This window comes from Apaloderma vittatum, unplaced genomic scaffold, assembly GCF_000703405.1.
Source record: "Apaloderma vittatum isolate BGI_N311 unplaced genomic scaffold, ASM70340v1 scaffold8727, whole genome shotgun sequence".
In the NCBI taxonomy this organism is placed as follows: domain Eukaryota; kingdom Metazoa; phylum Chordata; class Aves; order Trogoniformes; family Trogonidae; genus Apaloderma; species Apaloderma vittatum.
In genome coordinates, this window is record NW_009724474.1 from 15,776 (window position 1) to 38,473 (window position 22,698).

Here is a 22,698-nt window from a genome sequence, read left to right on the forward strand (position 1 = left end):
ACATCCTCCAGTGTGACAAAAGCTTATGACCTCTGTAAAGAAGGTTCTGAACTTGAGCTTCAAGTGTGTCTGCAGTCATCCCAGAGATGCCTCAGTGGGTCTTTCACCTCTCTTGTTTCCAGAGTGAATCAGAAGCAGGGAAGTGGGGAGATTGCAATAACAGCTTCCAGATTCCTCCCCAGAAACAAAGAATCCACAGTCCAGAATAAACACACATTGCACTTCTTTGCAGCATTAGGGGGTGCTCAGAGGGAACAAGAGTCAGGGCTGGAGCAAGAGTTACAGCCACAGAACTACACAGTACCCTGGCCCTGGATACACACACATACTTAGAGTTTTCCAGACGGTATATATGAAATCTTGCACAAATACCTACTTGTATGTACAATGCTCATACAGCAAGTGCCAAATACAAGTGCATGCACATAAACAGTGGCAAACAGAGCTGGGAGTCACAAAAACAGACCATGACATGCTAGGGGAAAAAGAAGAAGAAAAAAATAACGATAGCCCAAGCTCTTGGTCTTGCTCTTCATGTTTCTTTGGCCTTATACTTGGAATACAAGCAATAGAGAATTCGCATTGTAGTCTTTGTATCTCCATTCACAATATCTGTGGATACACAAGAAACAACACAACCAGATGGGAAGTATTAGCAATCCCTGGAACAGAAACAGAAAGCAACTGCCAAAGACAATCTTCCACCCTTCCCCAATTATAATATGAACTTAGACAATCTAATTGTAACAAGAAGCAAGACAGGGACTAGAGGGTTAGAAAATTATTTATTTATTAAATGAACATAAGGAAGAGGGACCTTCAACATACTATCTTGCTGGAAGTCAGAATAAATAATGCATAGTAAGAAATAATTCTAAGATTTTACAGCTTTAGTTCTATGTCAGGAATCACGTTGGGAATTACTTGACACTATTTTTTGGTTGTAAAGTTTCCATCGTGTTTTGCTGCTGTTGGATGTTTTCTTTTTTTCATTTAGTTTTCAGCTTCCACGTTCTTGCCTAAATAAACTGCTCTTGTGTTTAACAATTGCAATGGAAGTCGCTAACTGATTTAGAGGGTTTACTGTTCTTCTTACAGTGCTGTAAATCACTGGGAGAAAGACTAACAATGAAACACTGGCAAATGAGATCCTTGAACAGACTAAATAGTGTAGCTGTAATAAGTACCCCATAATCATATTAAACTCAATCACTAGCTGAGGATTTTCTCAAAACTAAAGGTCCTGCAGATGTTGGCACCGGTATTTCTTACACTGATCAACTCTGTATTTGCAGCAGTGCATAAAAGCCAAAGGAAAGAGAGCACGGGTTTAACTTCTTTCATACAAAAGGTGGATCTCAGCATGGAGACCTGAGCTCACGCAGGTTAACCTTTTCAAAGTTAACATAAATAGCTTTCCAAACCCCTAGCTCTGCGCAGTATGGCAAAAAGCCCACAATTCGTGTGTGCCCGTCATGCAAACTGCCAACATCACCAAAGCATCAGTGGAAAAAGAAAACAAAAGGCAAAGCAAAGTAAGCCCTAAATTGTATCCTTGGCCCTCTGTGATGCCATGGGTTACATACTAAACACGTGCACCTACTTGCTTATGAATAACTAACAAGAGGAGAAGTCATGCTTTCTAGTTTTAGCAAAGATTTGATTTCCTTATTCAACAAGCTTTTGAGGGGGTAAGGTTATGTGCCCTGTGCTGTGCAAGGGCTCAGGCAAAGCAGCCACAGCCACAGTCACATCCTTCATCCTACCAGGGCACGGTCAAAATTTTTTTCTGTGGAGTGTGATTTTAACTGGAAATTTTTACTTATCCAGAAGATATTTTCCTTTTTTCTTTTTTTTTGTGATGAGACAAGAGAGAGGAACACAAACACAGATTAAGTCAGCAATGAAAGCATTCACTTGGATGTAGGAGATCAACATTCAGTTCCCGGGTCTCAGCTAGAAAAAATAGCAACTTAAAACCTATGTACTTCACACGCAGGAGACCGACCCACTAGCTCTTCTGGATTTGAATAGAGCAATCAGTGTTTCTGATTTTCAGGACCTATTCCACAAGGTATCTTCCCACATGAGATAAGTTTGTTTTTAATGCACTAGAACTTTTTGTGAGATAGGAAAATAGCTTTCCCTCCAGCTCAGCTGCCATAATTTGCTTTGGAGCTGCCACTGTTTTAAATCTTTAACAAATACTGACTTATTAAACAGTTCAAGTTCAGTGTAAAATTACTAATAACAATCCAAGATTTTTACTATAGAAGCAAAGGCTGTTCAAAACAATTCTCAGCTTTATTCATTCTGAATGAGGAGCTATGAGGCAGCCATATAACCAAATACATCAGCATTGCACTGCAGAACCTACTTTCTCCAATTACCCTAACTTTTGCTAAGCCAGGATATTAGCAATTCTATTCCAGACAAGTTTGTGTGTTATAACTCACCTTCGGAGTTCACAGAAAAATTCAGAAGACCTCCATCTGCCAGCAAGTCCAATGCAAGGTTAACGTTGTGAAGCTGTTGATGAGAGAGAGAGAGAACAGAAAATATTTTCCAGGCAACAACACACTGGACAGTAGGTTTTAAAAAGTATTTCTCCAGGAGCTGAAGATACCAATTCATAAATATGTACTCATATTCATCTCCTTCAGAACTTCTACCAATTATCATATAAAATGAGATGTAAAATCCAAAACGTGCCCCATGAGATGGGCAGAATAATCAATTTATTTAAAAATAGACCTTGCATGTGGAAGTTTTGTGTTAATGGCTGCTTCCACAGGGAAAGCAGGTGAAATTCATAACTGGATCTAACAGATGCATGGAATTTATTTCTATTTTTTTTTAAACAATGCCTATATGCTTACCATATTTCAAACAAACAAAAAATACATAAGGAAAAAGTTCTTTGTGTTTTATTCAGAATTACAAAGATTGGAAATTTTCTGATATGCTATATTTGTGAGGTAGAAATGTATACTTTAACATATAAAGATGACTATACACAGTAACAGTAATGATGATAGCCTTCATATTACTCATGACAAATTAAGCACATGCCAATAAATGAAGGCTGGGCTATTTTCCTGATTTTTCCTCACTAGTGTTTTTCTCCCTTCCCCACATAAAAGCAGCATCACACGCTGTAGTCATGAATGATTTTTTTAATGCAACATCCCATTACCGGCTTATAACAGCTGAAGGGCAGTTGTTTACTTGGCCAGTAATTAGCGAGCTCGCTTCCTCTAACGAAGTAACAAGACCCAATTGATCTTCAAATTCTCACTTTGTGCATTCCTTTGACTACCAAGCATTTTATCCTTTGGGAGGCATATCATAACTGCTGCCATGCCCTTCCCTGACATGCCCTATCTTCTAACAATAAGCACATGGGTCCCCCTCCACGTGAGCCAAGCAAAAACTGCATGCTTGGAAGTGAGGCAACAGATTTATGTTCTCCCTGGTTCTCTGGTTTACAAGTAACCGAGACTGACAGTTTCAATTCGGGCTTGTTTTCTTGTGCTGATCCTCAGCAGCCAGGAGAGCTTAAGCTCATACAGATCTCAACAATTTTCTGATCGCAATGAATAAATCAAACGTTTCCTTAACAAGCCAGCATGGTTAAAAGGGGCACATTTCCCCCTCTGTAATACATATGAAATTTGCAAGGAATGATAATATGCATATTTCAGAAGTGATCTTCAGACAGAAATACTGATAATTACTAAGGAAAGGCAACCTAGAGAAATAGATTGTTTCTGCCAGCTGAGCTTCCAAGCTCCAAAAAGCTGGACAATTCTCTAGGCTTTATGACTGGACAGAGGTCAGGACATTTAGGGGTATTTCAGCTCTGGGCCTGTTTTGGCAAAAGTACCGAGTTCACACAGTTTTCATAAGTACAGGTGCCCTCCTTCATCGTGATCTTCATCTCGTGACTGCACACACCCCTAATTTCAGCCTGACCTAATTTGTGCTTATATGCTTCATCTCAGAACACACACCTTTCTACACGCGTGAGCGCGCAGAGCTGGACCTCCTTTACAATTACTTGTAAACCTCATTTTTCAGTAATAAACCTGAAAAAAACCTGCAAGAAACCTACCCGCGCACAGTGTTTTCTTCTTGCACCTGTAGGCGGGTCACCTCCCAAATTTCTGCTCCTGCTTTCCTCACCCCTCCTGTCCCTCTAACACAAGCTCCTGCCCTCCCTATTTCTTGTTTCTATTTCCTCCTCAGCATCACCGCTTCCACCCCAGCTTCCCTTCCTTGTTTTTCATGAAGTGTATGTACCAGCCTTGAACCACAAGGTTTTTGACTGAAAGCTGAGGCACTGCACCCATCATAAAGCTGCATGTGGTTGTCACCGTTTTTATAACACAAACGACATGTTTTAAATCTCAGCAAAGGTGACATTTTCATACTTCCCTGTACCAATTAATGTCTAAAATGACAGGGAGCTAGAAAGCACAGGGGAATTGAAAGACGTATTTTATGTACAAATGACAGCTGAACTATGGTCGCTCAATATTTTTAGTGATGTTGCCATCTCGCTTTTCATCTTGTAACGAACATCAGAGGAGAAATAAACAGTAAACACCACTTTGGCAAATGGTTTAACAGTAGGTCCAGTACTTGAAAACAACTTTGCTAAAATGAAATTACTAGGATGTAGAGAATTGTACTGAACCGGTACCCAACCTCATTATACTCTGGGTAAGTGACCAGCATGTGCAGTATAAGAACTAGGAAGTCTGAGCTCTGATTTGTACCTGAGATGTAGGGGTGTCTCATTTCTTGAAAGCAATCTGTGAGACTGGAATTGGGCTGATCCAAAATGAAAAACATTGAAAATCTACAGAAATTCTAAATTAAAAGCCATTCATTGACTTCCTCTGAATAAAGTTAATGGAAATGTTAAAAATCTATTTCCAAGTCAATGGACTGAAGTGAACAATTTTGAAAAATGAGCGGAGGAGGAAAAAGAAACACACCTCCAAGCAAGTGCTTTGATTATTTGATTCAACCCTTCAAAACATGTTTTTCCTGTTCTTAGATTTTAAAAAATATGCATTTTCTTAATACCTTAAACAGTCATCAACTGACAGCAATGATTTTTTGACAAAATTTGAACATAGTTCTCAGATGATTGTGCTTCTAAATGTTTTGATGAAAAGCTCCACAGGAGTATTTATTAATTAATATGGGACCTCTGAGAATTGTTATTACGAATAAATATTGCCCAGGGAGATTAACTGCAGTGAGGTATGAATCAGATGAAAGCCTTGTCTGTGCAGGGAAGCTGTAATGCAAACCACGCCAGAGGAGAGATTCCCTTCTCAGGCAACTCTCAAGCAAAAAGGATCTGACACATTTCACCTTCAGAGATCTAACTGAATATAACCTAGAAAAAAATAGCTACGCTATCAAGATTTTCAGAGCTATACAGTCACCCGAATGAAAAATCCCTACCCACACCAGAGACAATTTGAAAATATCTCAAATATTTCAAAATATTTCACCACCCCAGATCTGTGGAGGAGGCTTTTACACTGGCAGCCCAGCAAGTGCTACCTTCTTGCTGATGCCACCTTTTTCTTTTAAAGCACTGCTGAAACCTGCCTGGTAGAGATTGAAAAAAGGAGTCAAGCAAGTCTGGCTGTGTAGGTTACAGCTCCCAGTCTCGGGGGAAGAAAATACATAAATTCTCAAGAGCTTCCTGAGCACAGAGGGGGCCTTTAAATCGTTCAGGTCATGTGTTGATTAAGGTGTATTTTTAGGGCAGAATAAAGAAGCCTATAGGGAACCAGTTCTGCTATGCAAAAGGGGTCATCTACTTAAAAATGTTTGTAGGACAGACTCATCGGAGATGGAATACCTAACCCCCACCACACAGAGCCTCTGTATTTCACTGGAAGGCTTCAGAACCACGCATCTGCCAAACAAATGCAAGTAACAATAGCTTGTCTCCCATGAGATAATAATTAACTTGGAAGAAGACACCAATCTCTTCCAAGGTATTTTAATAGCAGCGAGTGTGTGCACTTGCACTGACCCAAACCACTATTCTGCAAACACTGTCCATATATGTGACTTCATACACAGCAGCAAAGCAAGAGGCAGAGCTCTTTAGTGATGTAAAGAAGCATTAAATACACAAGATGTTTGAAGCCTCAAGCTCTACCTTTATGTGTTATTTAATTATAAATAACAACCTACCATCTCCGCGGTGCTGGCTGGAGTCAGGAAGAAATCCCTTAAATTCAGAAAGTAACCCTCCAGTTGTCCAATTAACAGAAGTAAGATAACTCCATCTGCAAACTAGATGAAGAATGATCTGAATATTATTTATTACGTTGGCTTTTAGCAAATTACTCTGGTAAATGCCACTCTAGTGACTCTGGCAAGCAGACAGCCCCATGACTCAGCTCCCTCAACCTCTTCTACAGTGAAGTTACACAAGGCTCTCCAGTTCATATTAGTAAAAATACAACTTTGTAAAAGCACAGCTATTAAAACAAACTATTCCAGGCGTGAAGAGACTTCAGATGGCCAGAAGTGACAAAGGCCTAACTATAAATGAAAGAATACTCTGCCTAGTGCCTGAGATTTACAACAAAACACTTGCAAAACTTTCTTTCTCACTGTTGCCCACCAGGAAAACCCAGAAGAGCATCAGAGGAAAGCTCTGCTTCTAATCTGCACAGCATAAATCGCAAGGACCACCTCTGCAGCGAGGTTTTGAACGCCTGGAGCAAAGCAAGAGCTGTCGGCTGATTTCTGCACGGGTGTCCACAGAAGTAGGGAATGAAAAAAGCCACGAGGGATGTTTGCTGAACTCATGTCCCATTGATTGCTTGCTCCCCAGGGAGGAATTCTGCACCTACCCAAGTCCACATCAGAATCTGGCTGCCCTCCCTGGAGGCAGCAGCAGAGGAGGGGGACAGCAGAGGTGCAGCTGTGCCTCTCTTCACTGGTGTCATGGGAGGTGACCCCAAAATGCCTAATGAGCACCTGTCCTGCAACTTCACGGGCTCTAAAGAAGCTCAGTGTGCAGAGGATGGGACTTTGAAATGTACTGAAAATCAGGCCTTCCTACCATGGAGCAAATCTGGCATTAGAAAATCACTAAGCATCAGCAATCAACTTGGATTTCAGCTTAATTGTCAGGACACCCTTACCTCCATCCCGTCAGAAAGAGCATCCATAGCAGTTGGGCAGACTCTGAAAATTGCTCTCTGTAGGATTACAACAGCAGCATTCAAGAGAAAGCTATTTTTTCATTACTTATTAGCTTCAGAAACTTCAGAAACTGAAGCCTGATACCTTAACCTGAAGCTAGAAATAATTGTTAAGTTGCCAAATTTCGAAATACTACAACACAAAGGAGGAATCACAATGGTGACAGAAAACACTCAAAACAGCTGACAAAACATGGTTAACATGCATCTTAGAGCAGACTACCTGAGTTTCGATGTCTTTCACATCTAATCCTAATTTTCCAACATGTTGGTTGACAAACTGCAAAAATACCTGAAGAAAACAGAAGGGGAGGAGGGGGTGGAAGAAAAGAACATTTTTTTTCAGTGAAGTAACGAGTTACGTTTTACCTTACAAATTTTGTGTCTATTAAAAAAGTAAATTACCTTTTTTACAGCATCCAGTTTATCTGGAGCACGGCTAAATAATTCATCAAAGGCATCATCTTCTGTATCAAAACAATGTTAATGGGTATTATTTAGAATAACTGTCAGATCAGAGGTTTAAACTGGCTCCAGACGGAGAAAGGTCTTCACACATTGTAAGCCAAGGAGGAAGAGAGTTGTAGGGAGATAAGGGAAAAATCTTGCCTTTGTATTTATCAGAGGACAGAGCGACAGGCTTCCCTTCAGCCTGACCACATCAGAGAAAACAATTTAATTAATTCAGCTCTATAATTTTCACCTGCAGATGTTCTCAAGATTTGTGCTGCCACCAGTGTGAGCAACAGCTAACATCCACATCTTACAGTTTATCTCTTTTCAGTTATGAATTTTTTTTAATCCTGAACCTCTGAGTTAAAATATTGTAAGCAGATAAGAAGAGCTATACATTTTACTGCTCTCCCTCCAACAGAAACGCCGGTTACATCAAATTTGCAGAAAAACATCCCCCTTCCTTCAAAGAAAACACAGACTAGATGTCCTGTCTGGAGACACTCTGAAAATTCACTGATCTCAAAAATGACCAATGCTGCCACACAGTTTAAAGGCAGGCATGAAGCTGATGCCAACAGTGCTGTACCAGAGAACTAGCATGAGTTTAAAGATTTCCAAGGAAATGAGATTCATCGAAGTCCCTGTGAATGCCTACCCTCACCTGCATTTTTGGCCCAGGTTTAGTGAGAGTAGGACACCTCTCCTCATGCTAACCCAGCCACAAGATTGTTTTGGTTCTAGCACGAACAAAGAATTTGAAACACCCTTAAAAATCAATGTCACTCCAGCAGCATAACTAAATGGAGGACCAGTTTCTAGGGTGCAGGCAAGCAAAGGCAGCTTTAAGGAAGATTCCTCCAAACACCCAGCAACAGAGAAGCCACCGCTGTGAAAGGGTTTCTCGGATCTCCCAGTTACGGTGTTGCCACAGGAGCAATAATAGGTAAATCCATAGAACAAATTGCTCAGCAACAGCCTGAAACCTGCAACGGTCTTGCAAACTAGAGAGCCCTCTTCTGGAGCCACGCTTTGGGATTTCTTTGTTAAGCAAGCCATGTCAAAAACAGAGAGAGCATTTTGAAGACTAAATTGCAGATTTCTCTTTCCAGCAGAATCAGTCAACTGGAAGAAACACCTAATTACAGGGTGGTTTGTTGGTGGTTTTTTTTTTCCCAATTTCAGCCCACACTAGAGACCACTCAGTGTAATAAGCGATAAATAAGTATTAAATGATACAGTTTGCACCTCTGCAAAGGATGAAAATGCTAACATAAAGGGCACAGCAGAGAATTAAGATGGTTGCCTTGATTCACTGGGAATGCAATGAGCTCCTTTGCCGCAAGGCAGAGCGGCTCACACTGAGGTCTGTGTTCCACAGCCCTCAAAAGCCCTAGGGGTAAAAACCCTGGGGACATTGGATTTACTGAGCTGCCATCCATAATTGAGCACCAGTAGGTTTCAAAATCTCATTTGCAAACTACAGAAGGGAAACTATACTGAAACTGGGGGCAACAAGAAGCACAATTCTCAAGCTATTATGTTCATAAATAGTTCCGACAGGGAATGAGGTGAACATGCAAATCCAAGATATACTTTGCGCCCAGACAAGTCTTCTCTGTCAGGTCATCAACCTACCGCTTCCTTCCCTGTCTTACCTCCCATCTCTTGCGGCAAAGCCGCCACCTCATTTCCAGATGATATTCATAGAATCATAGACTGGCCTAGGCTGGAAGGGACCTTAGAGATCATTTAAGCCAGCCTCCCTGTCATGGGCAGGGACGCCTCCTCTCGACTGGATCAGGCAACACATGGGGACCGAACAGGAATCGAACACACGACCTTGGTGCTATCAGCACCATGCTCAATCGACTGAGCTAACCGGCCCCAGACTTTAGCAGAAGACATCTAGGGAAAAACACTAGGGGAAATCCATGAATGCCCATTAGCTCTAATGGGAGCATACCGATTTTTATCATGAGGTAAAAATGGATCAGAAGGTGATGTATAATTGCACACAACAATGAAACACGGAACATGGCAATGCCAGTACTTACTTGACTGCGCTCCTAAATTGTCTCTAAAAGTGCAATAAAAAGGAAGAATTAGAAAAAGCATTCAGCAGAACTAATCTTATTCACAAGCAAAGCTTATCTGTGCCACCAGCTATCTTGTAAAGCAGGAGATACAGTACAATGTGCTATTAACTTTATGTTACAGTAACTTCCCAAAAGATATTTTTAAATACACTGTATATCCACCTAGGCTCTTGGAAGCATATGAGATTTTAACTGGACCAGAGACCAATGGAAATTTATTTTATAAGCACAAGCCATAATATGTTCTTCCAATTAGCTGCTCATAGACTCACAGAATCTTTTGGGTTGAAAAAGACCTTTAAGATCATCGAGTCCCACCATTAACCTAGTACTGCCAAGTCCCCCACTAATCCACGTCACTAAGCAGATATTAGACTTTGAAGATGTTCTAGCATATAAAAGACAATACTAGGAAAATCTGTTTCTAGTTCTTCAAATTATGTCCATACTTTTTCAGTATATAAATGGCATCTTACTACTTAACTCACTAAATAATGACAAACTCACAAACTCAGCAAGCTCAAAACTTTCTTTCATAGTAAAATAAGAAAAGAACTTTATTTAATGACACAGTAGCAATAAATTAAAAGTAGATTTAAAACGCTGTGGCTTTAGATAATTTCCACTTTAGTCTGAGACTGATAAACTTACAGTACTTGATTTTTATTATATTTGTTATTATATTCCATGGCAATGACAAACATTAAGCCTCAGAAATAGTCATATATGTTATTTTAGAGTTTATATGAAGAGTAAAGAGTACCATCATAATACCAAACCTGAAGAGGGAAAAAAAAGGAGAGAAATCAGAAAAAAATTTTGCATGTGCATGCATGCCTGGGTTTATGCTTTTTGTCATCACCATGATCCCAGCTATTTTTCCAAGAGGGAAAACACCCACAGTATTTCCTTTCTAACTGATAGTGTAAAAAACAGACATATCCCTTCTTACTTGTTTCCTGTGATATATTCCGTTGCACTTACTGTCTTTAATCCTCTGGAGGTGTTCTGTTAAAAAGACAACAAATATTTCTGGGTTTGTAACACAAAAAAAAAATCTGTAAGTATTAATGAGGCTTTCGTGACCTGTTTGCTGCCTTAAATGATTACCAGAGGGCACTTATCCAAGAAGCCCAGTACAATTAGCACAGGCACTTTGAGAGTTTGCTCCTCATTTATTCTCTCTTCACTCTCGAAACAGAAGTTACCTCAGAAGAAGCCAAAGGAGCAGCATGTTGTTCCCCTCAGCTGCTGAAATTCAGAGGCTGGCATGCTGACCTGGGGACTTGTTGAATGCAAGCTACTTTGGTCCTTGGACATCTCATAGCATTAAAGGACTCTTCAGTTTTACAACACTGGAGGAGGTCATCTGTGCCTTATAATGACTCCATGGCCAGCCACTCATTTATGAATCCTGCCTCGCAGAGGACTTCAGTTTGGTGGGTTGCTTACATTTAGGTTGGGAATTCTCACTATCTCTTAAGCAACCTGGGATCTTTGCTTATATCCTTGTATCTTTGTTCCTCTATATAAATCCTAGCATTCAACAAAACATTGAAAAAAAACCCAACTCTTCAACCCAACTGACAGTCTGAAGAGCACATCCAGCCCCACCAGGGCAAAGGCAGGTCCTTTCCACCATCATGGGTCGCAGGAAGGCCAGGTCGCCTCTACTTCCCTTGCAGCTTCCTCAACATTTCCCCCTTCCTACCCTCAACCCCTCTTCTGAGCTGTGCCCTCATGGGCTTTCCTCATTTTTGACTTAATGATTACCATCCCCACCAGGAGCACTGATTTCTCCTATGGGGAATCAGCTCACTACCACAACTCAACACAAGCCAACAATGCACACTCGCAGCCTAGAACACCAATAACATCCTGGGTTGCATCAAAAGAAGTGTGGCCAGCAGATAGAGAGAGGTGATTCTGACACTCTGCTCGGCCAGGGCAAGACCTCACCTAGAATACCTCATCTAGCTCTGGAGTCCTCAACACAAGAAGGATGTGGACTTGTTGGAGCGGGTCCAGAGCAGGGCCACAAAAGTGATCAGAGGGCTGGAGCACCTCTCCTACAAGGACAGGCTGAAAGAGTTGGGTTTGTTCAACCTGGAGAAGAGAAGGCTCCACGGAGACCTTAGAGCAGCCTTCCAGTGCCTGAATGGGGCCTACAGGAAAGCTGGGGAGTGGCTAGTAAGGAAGAGGCAACTAGCAATATGATGAGGGGCAATGGTTTTAAACTGGAGCAGGATAGATGTAGACTAGACATTAGGAAGAATTTCTTTACTAAGAGTGGTGAAACACTGGGACAAGTTGCCCAGAGAGGTGGTGGAGGCCACATGCCTGGAGACATTTAAGGTCAAGTTTGACAAGGCTCTGAGGAACCTGATCTAAAGACATCCCCACTTACTGCAGAGGGTTGGACTAGATGACTTTTAAAGGTCCCTTTCAATCCAATGCATTCTATGAACTCCACTATCTCCATTTTCCCTCCTCTGTCTCTCTCAGGGTTAACAGCCTTATCTGACACTGCAGTTTCACAGATAATCCCTCCTAATTCCTGCACAGCTGAGGCACTCACAGCCTCCCACAAAAGGCACTAGTTGGAGGGCTGTTTTCCTCAGAGACTGGCTTGTTACTGATCAGACCCACACAACATGAGCATGCACCACAATGCCCAATTTGAACTCCCATTAGATACCAGAGAGACCACTCCTCAGCTGGGACAGGGCCACGATGGCTACCTTTGCAGAACCAAGCCCCAGAAGAAGCTGTGTCTCCAGGACACTTTTAAACCCCCTAAAGTAACACATGTAACTCAAGGGCATGCTTCGTTTCTGTTCCAGTTATGATCCTCCAAAGAGGGAAGAGCACTGGGTTGTGCCATACAGATCATGTGCTCAGCCCCCAACGCCGCTGAATTGAAAACTCTCTGCTGAAACTGTAACACAGCAGCATCATTTTTTGCAATTATAACCCAAATTGTGGCATATTTGGTATTCTAAAGGCCCAGAGTTGACTTCATGAAACAAAACAGAGGAAGAAAGCATGTAGATTTCAACTTCTAGAGAAAAACAAAAATGTGGCCCCAATGGACGGGGAGCAAAATCTCCTACAGAAACAAAAAAACCCTCAGTATTAAACCAGTGTCAAGATTTATGAGTGCAGGCTCCTATTTTAAAACACTTGGTAACAGCAGAATTTCTCATTTTTCTTCTTCACAGGGATCAAGAGCTGTTTCCTGTTTAGACCATTTCTTTTTCTGATCAAGGAATAAAAACAGTGTAGATTTTCTACCCTTTTAAAGATACAGCATCTGGACTGAGAACAAAATGACAGTCCAGGCCAGCAAATTCAGAAATGAAAAGGCAAAGTTCACAGAAAATACAGGTATCTCTTTCACAGCTGCACACACATTCCTCTCTAATTCTAAGCAAATTAGTCTTGTGAAAGGTCTCTAGAATCATAGAATATCTGGGTTTGGAAGGGACTTTTAAATGTCATCTACTCTAATCTCCCTTCACTAATCAGGGACATCTTTCACTAGATCAGGTTGCTCAGAACCTCATCCAACTTGACCAAAATCTCCCTAAATCAGTGTTTTGGACCCAAAAATCTCCCTGAGTGAGTGTTTTGGAGCTAAGATCTACTGTAACAAATATCAAAATTATAATTACCTCAATGGTGATTGTTTCTACTTGAACATTTGGAGGCATGGCCAGGTTGGGTTTGAAGTGCTTTGCTATTGCAACCAGAAGATGCAGTGTGCTCAGTAAGTCCTTTTTCAAGATTGCTATTCCATGTAAAGAAAAAAAAAAAACAAGCAATGTTTACTGTGCAAAACAAGTAAACTTTTCTCTAATATCATAGATTCTCCCTCTGCAGAGGATCCCAAACTCATGGAGGGTCATAACATAGGTGAGACACCAGACCTGGGTTTATATAACATCACAATTGAGCAATACCACACCTTAAAAGTCCTTTTTGTGAAACACACATATTGGTGCCGAGGGCTGTTATGTAGTCCACAAGCCACACACTTAAGAGGATGAAGCTCACATGACCCAGTTAGGGTCAGATATTCCTGTCCCACTTCCATTCAATATAATTCAAAGCAGGTTGTTTCATTACTGTCCTGGCACCCCTTTGCCTCATAGCAGCTTTATAGCAGAGAAACCCTGTAGTGGACAGATTTCTCCAATTTCACTTCTGCACCTACATTCCACACTCCATTTCAGCTGACTTTCTTCCAGTTGCAAACACTTAGCCACAGCTTCCAGAATCACAGAGAGTTTCTGTCGCTGTTTATTTTCTGTTAATGCAATCTTGTCAACATCCAGCTTGACAGATCCTAGGTTTTCTTTGACAGAGGGTCCATTTGAAGGAGAAGGATGTATTTTAACACCACCATAGGAAAAAAAAATAAAAATAAAGCAGAAACATAAAATGAGAACAAAGCACAAAAAGCCTTCTTTTATACATTCAATACCACTTAATAGCTTCCACAGACCCACGTCCCACAGCTGTACGCCTTGTTAAACTCCTGCGCTCTCTGAAAGCCTTGGTAAAATCGGTGAAGCTCTACAAAAGGGAGAGGACTCAAGCATCACCCACCAAACCTGGCACTTCATGTTCCTCATTTTCCTAATGGAAACTATAGGAACCCAACGAGTGAATCTTTCCTATACAAAGGCAATATCAACTGACTTATATAGAAGAAATCCCAGGTCATTGCTCAAGCAGGTAAACCTATGAAAATAAGCCAATCATGTTCACACTGCTGCCCTCAGCATTGGTGAAAACGAGATATGATTTGAAAGACATCCTCAAAGAAACCAAGAGGAGAAAGAAAGGAGCAGGAGAGATGGAGACCAACAGGCTGTTCCAAGAGATCACATCTTTATACAAGCAGCTCTTAGTGTACAGAGCCTCTTGAATTCTCATCAGTTCCAGCTCTAGCCTAGTGCTTTAGAGCTAGAAGATTTTATTTATTTATTTTTAAAGCAGGAAAATATAAATTTTAGTCCTGATTCCATCAAATGCTTCTGGTAGCATCACAAGTAACTTTTGTGCTCTTGGCTTATGAAGCCCCCCTTCCCTTCAGAGGCACCCTAATTTCACACTTCAAAGTTATCCTTTTAATTATATGAACTAGTAAGTGAAAAGACTTTATTGGAAGAAAAATAATTATGCAAAAGCAATAGTGGATCGTCAGGCTCAGAACTGCAGTTATCACAGATGGTTCACAGTGCAGAGCTTTCTCTGTCAGCAAGAACCAAGACTCTAGCAGATCACTGCTACCTCGATTCATCAAGTTTATTCTCTAACCTGGAAGTCCTCCATGTGATTTGTTTGCGAGATAAGCTCAAAGCAGCAGCTTACCCAAAAGATGATGAAGTACCAGCCCATCATACAGATCTTCTTCCAGACTTTTAACTACTATGTGTTCCTCTTTCAGAGTTGTGTTAATCCAGTCAATCAATAACTGTGGAGGAAAACAAAGCAGCTGAGAATTATATTCTTGTTGTTGAGACAGCACAGCACTCGGTGCCATACTGTGTTTCACCTTCCTCTTTAGTCCCTTATCTCATATCTTGGTTTGCTTTCAACCTCCACTTCCTTTGAGCTTTTTTGGTTGTTTTTTAAAGGGAAATTAAGTATGTTATCTCTCCCTAATTTTCAAGTGAGACAGACAACTCACAAGTTATATTCCTATGAATCTAGTACACAGGTGGAGAGGCAGACCCTATTCTCAGCTCCACAAGGGAAAAGGCTGCAGAGTACACTTCCCAACCCCTGCCTTCATTAGGCATCACAGAACTCACACAAATGGAACTGTCAGACAAAAATTTGTAAGAAAAGAGGCTTTGTGAATGAATGAATGTTGGCTGTTTCTTATAGTCACCTGTGTCACAAGCACTCCTCTCTTTCCTCTCCTACTTCTGTTTTCTTCTTCCTTTTGCAAATTTGCACTAATCTGTCTCCAAATATCTTTTTTTTTTGGTGGGGGGAGGGAAAGTATTTTGTTTATTTTGCTTTCTTACCTAGTAGTTTTCCCATCGCCCGTTCCAATATCCTTCCTGCCCATGCAAAGGGAAGCTGCTCAGGAAGCCAAGGGCTGGCAACAGCTCGAAAGGAACCACGTTCCCCATCCCTTGGCCCTGCAACCCCTTCCCTGAGGACTGTGCTCCTACACAGGAAACCAAAGGAGCTCCTCAGCACTCCCCAAGTATGTGTTTTAGCCACATACACTGCTAGAAAGGGAAGATGACCTGCTGAAGCAGAACTGCAAAGCAGTATTCCCAAATGGCTGTTAACACGAACCTCTCAAAAGAGCGACAGGTATTCCTTGTATGGCTATTTTTGCTACAGGTAAGTGTCTGGAGTTTGTTATGTGGATAACTTCCTTCTCACTCACTCTAAATAGAGGAGAAAAATCATAGCAGATCTCTAAGTTAGCCAGCATGAACAAAAATGTAAAGAGCAGTTTGAAAAAAAAAAAAAAATCTATGTATCTCTGAGATGCTTGAAACTGCACAAGAAACAAAAATGCCAGGCACTGGCACTTGTCTGAACTGAGAAGCTGTCAAAGTGTTCGTAATATACTTGTTCAGCTAAGAAGTAAAAAGAATTTTCTAGACCAGAAGGCTGTGCTCCTTAGCTAATGCTTGCAGGTTAAGATCTGGCAATGCTTTAGATGTGTGAGGGATAGAGCGGTACTCCAAACATAAGGGTACACCCAGATGGAAGTCGGAAAAGCAGAAAGTACTGCCGAGTACAGATCCCTATGAGATTCCCCCATTTGCTATCTCAGCTCTGAAAAACCACATCCAGAGCCTGCAGCTCACACCACTCAGCTTCCAGTCCAGATGCGGGGGCCCCACTCGGCTGCAGAGCAGAGCGTTATGTCCGAAAATTAATAAACAGGGAAAGGAGAAAAGGAATACTTCAAGAAGTTTGCTACTGGCTTCCAAATGTAATCATCTTCTATTTTACATGCAGTTCGGTATTTATAGCAATGACAGCGAGCCATTTCACATTCCTTAGTTCCCCAAAGCTGCCTCAGAATGAAAATGCAGTGGAACAGTCTTTCTCCCAAGCGAGTTTCCTTCTCTTACTCTTCCCTTGAAGATACTTCCCTGTTCCCCACCGTCATCCAATCTCTTCTCTGGAGGAGCCATGAACTCTTTAGATTATGAAGGCAGTCAGTGGCACTGATGGGCACTCAGAAGACTGCCTCCCTTGGGACCAAATTTCCACCTCCTCACCATCCAAAGAAAAGAAATTAGACAGTGAAGAATATTGTTTCAGGAGTCTCTGACAGAAAACAGATTAAGCTCTGAAGAATACAGAAATCTTCATAAACTTAGGAAAGCTCTTCATTTTTGGCAGTCTGGAAAGAACAAATTCAGTGTCTCTGTAGACAACATAATTCCACTTCGCAGCACCACCTTTCAGATTGTCTCTTTTGTATAAAAACACTGTGAAAGGCTGACACAAAAATATTTTTGATCAAATGTGCATGAAGGTTTAAGAACACATAATATAGAAACACATATATTTATGGATTTATGAATGCCATATAATACACACATCAGCACATAGCCTAAGCTGGTTTTCATGGTATTTATAACAATTTGTGTATCTCCACAATGCAAGAAGTGCTGGTCTCAGAAGAGATATGTCACTTTTCTTCCTGGAAATTTGAGAATGTTAGCCTTCCCCTGGGCTGTGCCATTAGAGAAACATCATGATGGAAGGCACAAGGGAGATTTTCAAAATTACTTGGAAATAAAGCACTTTCCTGTGAAATAGGATTCATCCTTCACCGTTACCTCAAGCAGACAATGTACCACACAACAGCCTGACAGCTTTTCTCCTGAATTCTTGGTGACTTGCATCCCTTCTCCTCTGCCCTATGCTATCAGGCTGCATTACAGCTACACCAGCTGCCACTGGAGGTAGAAGACAAGACAGAAAACTGTTGCAAATCAGCACAGCAATCCTAAAACTTGTTATCATGGGATCAGGGCAGCAAACTTACACACATCCAAACATGTCTCTTTAGTCACAGCAAATGCTGGCGTGGGCTTGCTTTCAGTCACGGTCCATTGTTCCAGTTGGATACTCATTGCTATTACGCTATCATTACAATAAAGTAGCAACTGGGTACTTCTGGTCCCAAATTAGGAGAGGTGTCATACAAGAAGAAACTCAGTTTTTAAATCTATGCTCCACTTTACACACAGCAGTGACAGCTCTTAGGTGATGCAGGCATTTGAAGCTTGATCTTCTATGGCCCCAGCCATCCTGGCACTGTGCTTATGCTAAAGTTTGGGTTTAGTTATGCGGAGCCCAAATGCCAAAAGCAGAGCTTGTCCCCATCCATAGAAAGCAAGGGACCAGGACCAGAGACTTGGGGAATTTACAGAGCTAAGCATTAACACTACAGGTTAAAACAACCTGAGATGAGGGTTAAGCAATATAGCAAAAGAAACAGTACCAATTTTAATTCTTCCAGTTTGGGATTGTTGCTTGAGGTTGGTTTTATTAGTTTCTTCTTCTCACCTATGAAAGGAAGCAAACAAGATCCACTACAATTACCACATATGACTGATTCCAAGCTTGCTATAAAACCTACTATCAGTTTAATATTACTCAATAACACTTAATGTCATATTTCTATTGCCATGTTTCTACCAACACTGTAATTTCTTGTTTTAACTTATGAGCAAGAAAATGGTATATGAGACAATTAAGACTACTCTTGCAAATTATGCTTCAGTGTAATTCAGATAAGTAAGATCTGGAAAGAGGATAACAAACTTGGTCAGATCCTTATGTGTGAAATTTAAATTTCAGTTAAAGAACCAGCTAGAATTTGTGTTGCTTCTTCATGATCTGCCTTTAGAGAGACAGCAGCCAAATTATATGCACAGAGCTTACTCATTGCTGAAAAGAAACATGGGACCAATGCTGAAAAATACACAATTCATTTGTACTGCACATTTTCTGACTGGTTCTTCAGGTCATTCTTTGGATATTTTTCTGTCCTGGTTCATAAAGTACATACCTTGGGGGATGACAGTATCAGGTAGGAATTGATTAAGTACAGCAGGCTGGGTAAAGGCATTTAAAAAGTGGGGATCCATTGTCTTTTTCACTCCTAGTAAACTGGTAAAAAATACAGGGGAAAAGGAACATGAGTACAGGCACGTTAAGATTAAAATTAGTGCTAAGATCAAAACAAACTGAAAGGTGTGCGTTTTTTTCTATTTACTATTTCATGACTGGTGGATTCCTTTTTTAAAAAAAATCTGAAAGTGTACTTAAATACATGTAAAGAAAAAGATACTAAAAAGAACTTCATTTTTTTCTGTTAATCATCAAAATGTAGAAAAAAAGCCCTCAAGTACTAAAACTTGCCTTTGTTGCATCTAATTCTGTTTCATCTAAATTAGATTAGTAAAATCCTATTTCAACTGAAACAAAAAAGCTTTCAGTTCCTAGGTAGCCATGGACATCTGCTTTAAAAATTACCAATACTTAGGAAGTATTAAATCAAGAATATAGTAGTTAAACTACTGAGACAAGCTCATAAATATAAGCCATTTCTGTTATTAGACCAGTTTGTATAACTGTGAGGAAATTACATGTTTCTGTGTACAATCCCATCTTCATGTTAGATTAAGTTGCATGGCTTCTCAAAGATTTTTTTTTTATTTTAAACACAGATTGAAAAGCAACTTTCCTTGCCAAGCCAGATGTCCTCAAACGAAAGCAGAACGACAATACAGTGGTGAAAATGCCATGTCAAACAACACAAAACTATGGGTCAGGTTCTCCAAAACAGCTAGCAGTCATCTTGGAGGACAGAAGAAATCAGAGAAGGGAAGTGGGTTGTCGGAGCTGTGTGGAGAGGCTGCATAGCCATCTATATGTGCTGTCCTACCAGACATCCAGCTGAAGTTCATCTTTGTCACCAGCAGCTATCCACAAATAAGAAGCTGGCCATGATATCTCCCACTCTTCTAGAAGCCGCAACTCACACCACTGTGCAAGCTGAGATGAGTCTGACTTTTTAACTATGGGTATGTAAGGCTGTGCCATGCTGCCTCAACACAGATAACACAAAAGATAGAGCTAGGCTCTACAGGCAGCTTACGTGGCAGGAAATGTTCAGTTTTAAGGGTTTGCTTTTGCAATCTTCATGTTTGCATAAAGGTTTTTCAGTCAAGTCCACAAGGCTAAAAAAACTAGGATGCTTCCGCTTTTTTCTCAGGAAAAAGTTACAGACAGTAGAATCTGAATAGACTTGTTTAAGAAATGTACTGTAGCAGAATTGTGTAGTTTGGAAAAGACCTTTAAGATCATTGAGTCCAACTGCAAACGTAACACTGCCAAGTCCACCACTAGACCATGTCCCTAAGCACCACATCTACACATCTTCCAAACAGCTTCAGGGATGGTTGAGAAAAGAGACCAACCCCCACCTCACCACAATCTCCTTTCAGGTAGTTGTAGAGAGTAGTAAGACCTCCCTTCAGTCTCCTTTTCTCCAGACTAAACCTCCTCAGTTCCCTCAGCTGCTCCTCATAAGACTTGTTCTCGAAACCCTTCACCAGCTTCATTGCCCTTCTCAGGACACACTCCAGCACCTCAGTGTCTTTTTTGTAGTGAGGGGCCTAAAACTGAACACAGAATTCAAGATGCAGCCTCACCAGTGCCGAGTACAGGGGCACAATCATCTCCTTGGTCCTGCTGGCCACACTGTTCCTGATACAGGCCAGGATGCTGTTGGCCTTCTTGGTCACCTGGGTACACTGCTGGCTCACGTTCAGCTGGCTAGTGACCAACACCCTCAGGTCCATTTCCATCAGGCAACTTTCCAGCCACTTGTCCCCAGACCCGCAGCGTTGCCTGAGGTGGTTGTGTCCCAAGTGCAGGATCTGGCACTTGGCCTGTTGAACCTCCTAAGGTTGTCCTCAGTCCATCAATCCAGCCTGTCTAGATCTCTCTGCAGATCCTTCCTACCTTCAAAGCACATCAACACTCACACCATTTCTTGTATGCAAACTTACTGAGGGTGCACTCACTCCCCTTTTCCAGATCATTGATTATTAAACAGAATTGGCTCCAATACTGAACCTGGGGAACACCCCTTATGACTGGCTGCCAACTCAGGCAGTCTTTGGGCCCGGCCTTTCAGCTATGCAAGAAAGATGGCTTCTTTATTAAGCCAAATGTATGTTGATTTAAGTGCAAGAAATCAGTTATATACTGCAACTTAAGGGAACTACAGAAGGAACCATGGCAGCATATGGTTTGTGTCACAGCACCAACTGTACTAGCATGAGTAAGAGATCTCATCTTCCTTAACAGTCCTGAAAATATGAAAGCCAGAGGAGAGAAGACAGCAATATGATGACCAGTAAGACTTTAAATTTACACTCCTCTGAATCAGCAAATCCCAGCTGCTCCTGGACACAGGGCACCCAGCAGAATGGACTGCTGCTCTGTTCTCTAAATGGGAGTGCTACCTGTTTGTGGGTGGGAAATGCTCTCCCTTCTGTCTGAAGTAGAGTGCTGCAGGGCCACTGTAGGAGAGGGGAGACTGACTCTTTTTGGTCTTTTTTAATAGAAAGCGAGTATCACACGAGAGGACTCCTTCTGTCTGCCCAAAATGCCCATTTCAGGAGCCCTGTCTCTCAAGGCTCCCTATGTAATGAGTGGATATGGCACCTTTAAAGAGTAATCCAGAGTGTTCAAACAAGGGTCTAGCTTTGGCTTGCATTTTCCAGTTACCAACTACCTTCTGTTACCAAACAGACAGCCTCAGTTGCTACCACAGGTGCCTGAAGTGAGGTGCTGTGATTGACCCAACCCTATAAGCACAGTGGGGCAAGGCAGTTGCAGCAGATTCGGTTGCCCGAAGATCTCCAAAGTGACAATTCTCTGCTTTATAGCTTTATACACCAGACAGGATCATGCTGCTCTGCAGCCTCTCTCTCACATATTTTTTAAAGATTTCTGTCAAAGTGCATTATGAGCATCCACTTATAACATGGATATTGCCAAGCTGAGCATATTGGTAGAAAATAGAGATTGGATACTTTTGCACATCAGTATGGTAAACAAATTAGGTACAAATTCCCTAGCAAGTCACTAGGGGAAAACGTCACGAGAGAATTAGTTCCGTTATGGTGGCCGTCTCTAAAAAGGTGCTTGGTAAAATAAGATAGGAGAAATTGAGTCATTTAGTGCCTGAGGAATAACTGAATTACCAAGATAAGACTGCTTGGATGAAATCACCTTGGAGAGAAAAGTTAATTAATACAGAGCAACCTAAGGACAACTTTCTTTTAAACTAGGTTTCTGACAGCTGTTGTGCTGTGGGAAGTCCTGCTCGTAAGCCTTCTGTACTTGTCTGTTTAAACCACAACTTGCACTAACTCAGCTTTGCTGCAATACTTGGTCTTGTGTCTCTCTTACTTCTTTTGACTACTTACACATGTAGGTGATGTGTGCTGCCTGACACATCTTTGTCTCTTTTTGTTCAAGGAACCCAAGCATCAGAAGCTGCTCTTTAAAATTTGGAAGTCTGTAAGAAAAGGCCTGAAATTAAGCATTTGCAATAGCCTAAGTTAATATCCTCTAGGGTCTCAGTCCTTTGTGTCCTACTCAGTGTTAAAATTACTATACTGAGTAAGAATAGCTTGCCTAGTATCCAGTCTCTTACAGTACCCAAAGGCAGAAGCCTATTGGGGAAAAAAAAAACCCAGCAAAACATAAACAGAGCAAGCACGTATAGATACTTTTCTAAAACACTTCAACAGCCTGCAGATCAGCCTTCCTAAATTGAAACCGGGGTCCTGGTAATTATGTTTACTTGCCATGAA

The 22,698-nt window shown here is 41.3% G+C and overlaps 1 protein-coding gene across 1 annotated transcript; it reads right to left on the reverse strand.

Moving 5' to 3' along the window:
- Positions 1-532: 532 nt before the first annotated feature.
- Positions 533-18,951, reverse strand: PARVG (parvin, gamma). The gene is made up of 12 exons (XM_009872518.1): positions 18,873-18,951; positions 18,303-18,367; positions 15,182-15,284; positions 14,019-14,159; positions 13,477-13,592; positions 10,755-10,810; positions 9,761-9,783; positions 7,656-7,717; positions 7,474-7,542; positions 6,229-6,330; positions 2,457-2,529; positions 533-612 (listed from the first exon to the last, which is right to left on the reverse strand). The coding sequence occupies exons 1-12, from the start codon at positions 18,949-18,951 to the stop codon at positions 533-535; spliced, it is 969 nt and encodes a 322-aa protein (XP_009870820.1).
- Positions 18,952-22,698: the final 3,747 nt, after the last annotated feature.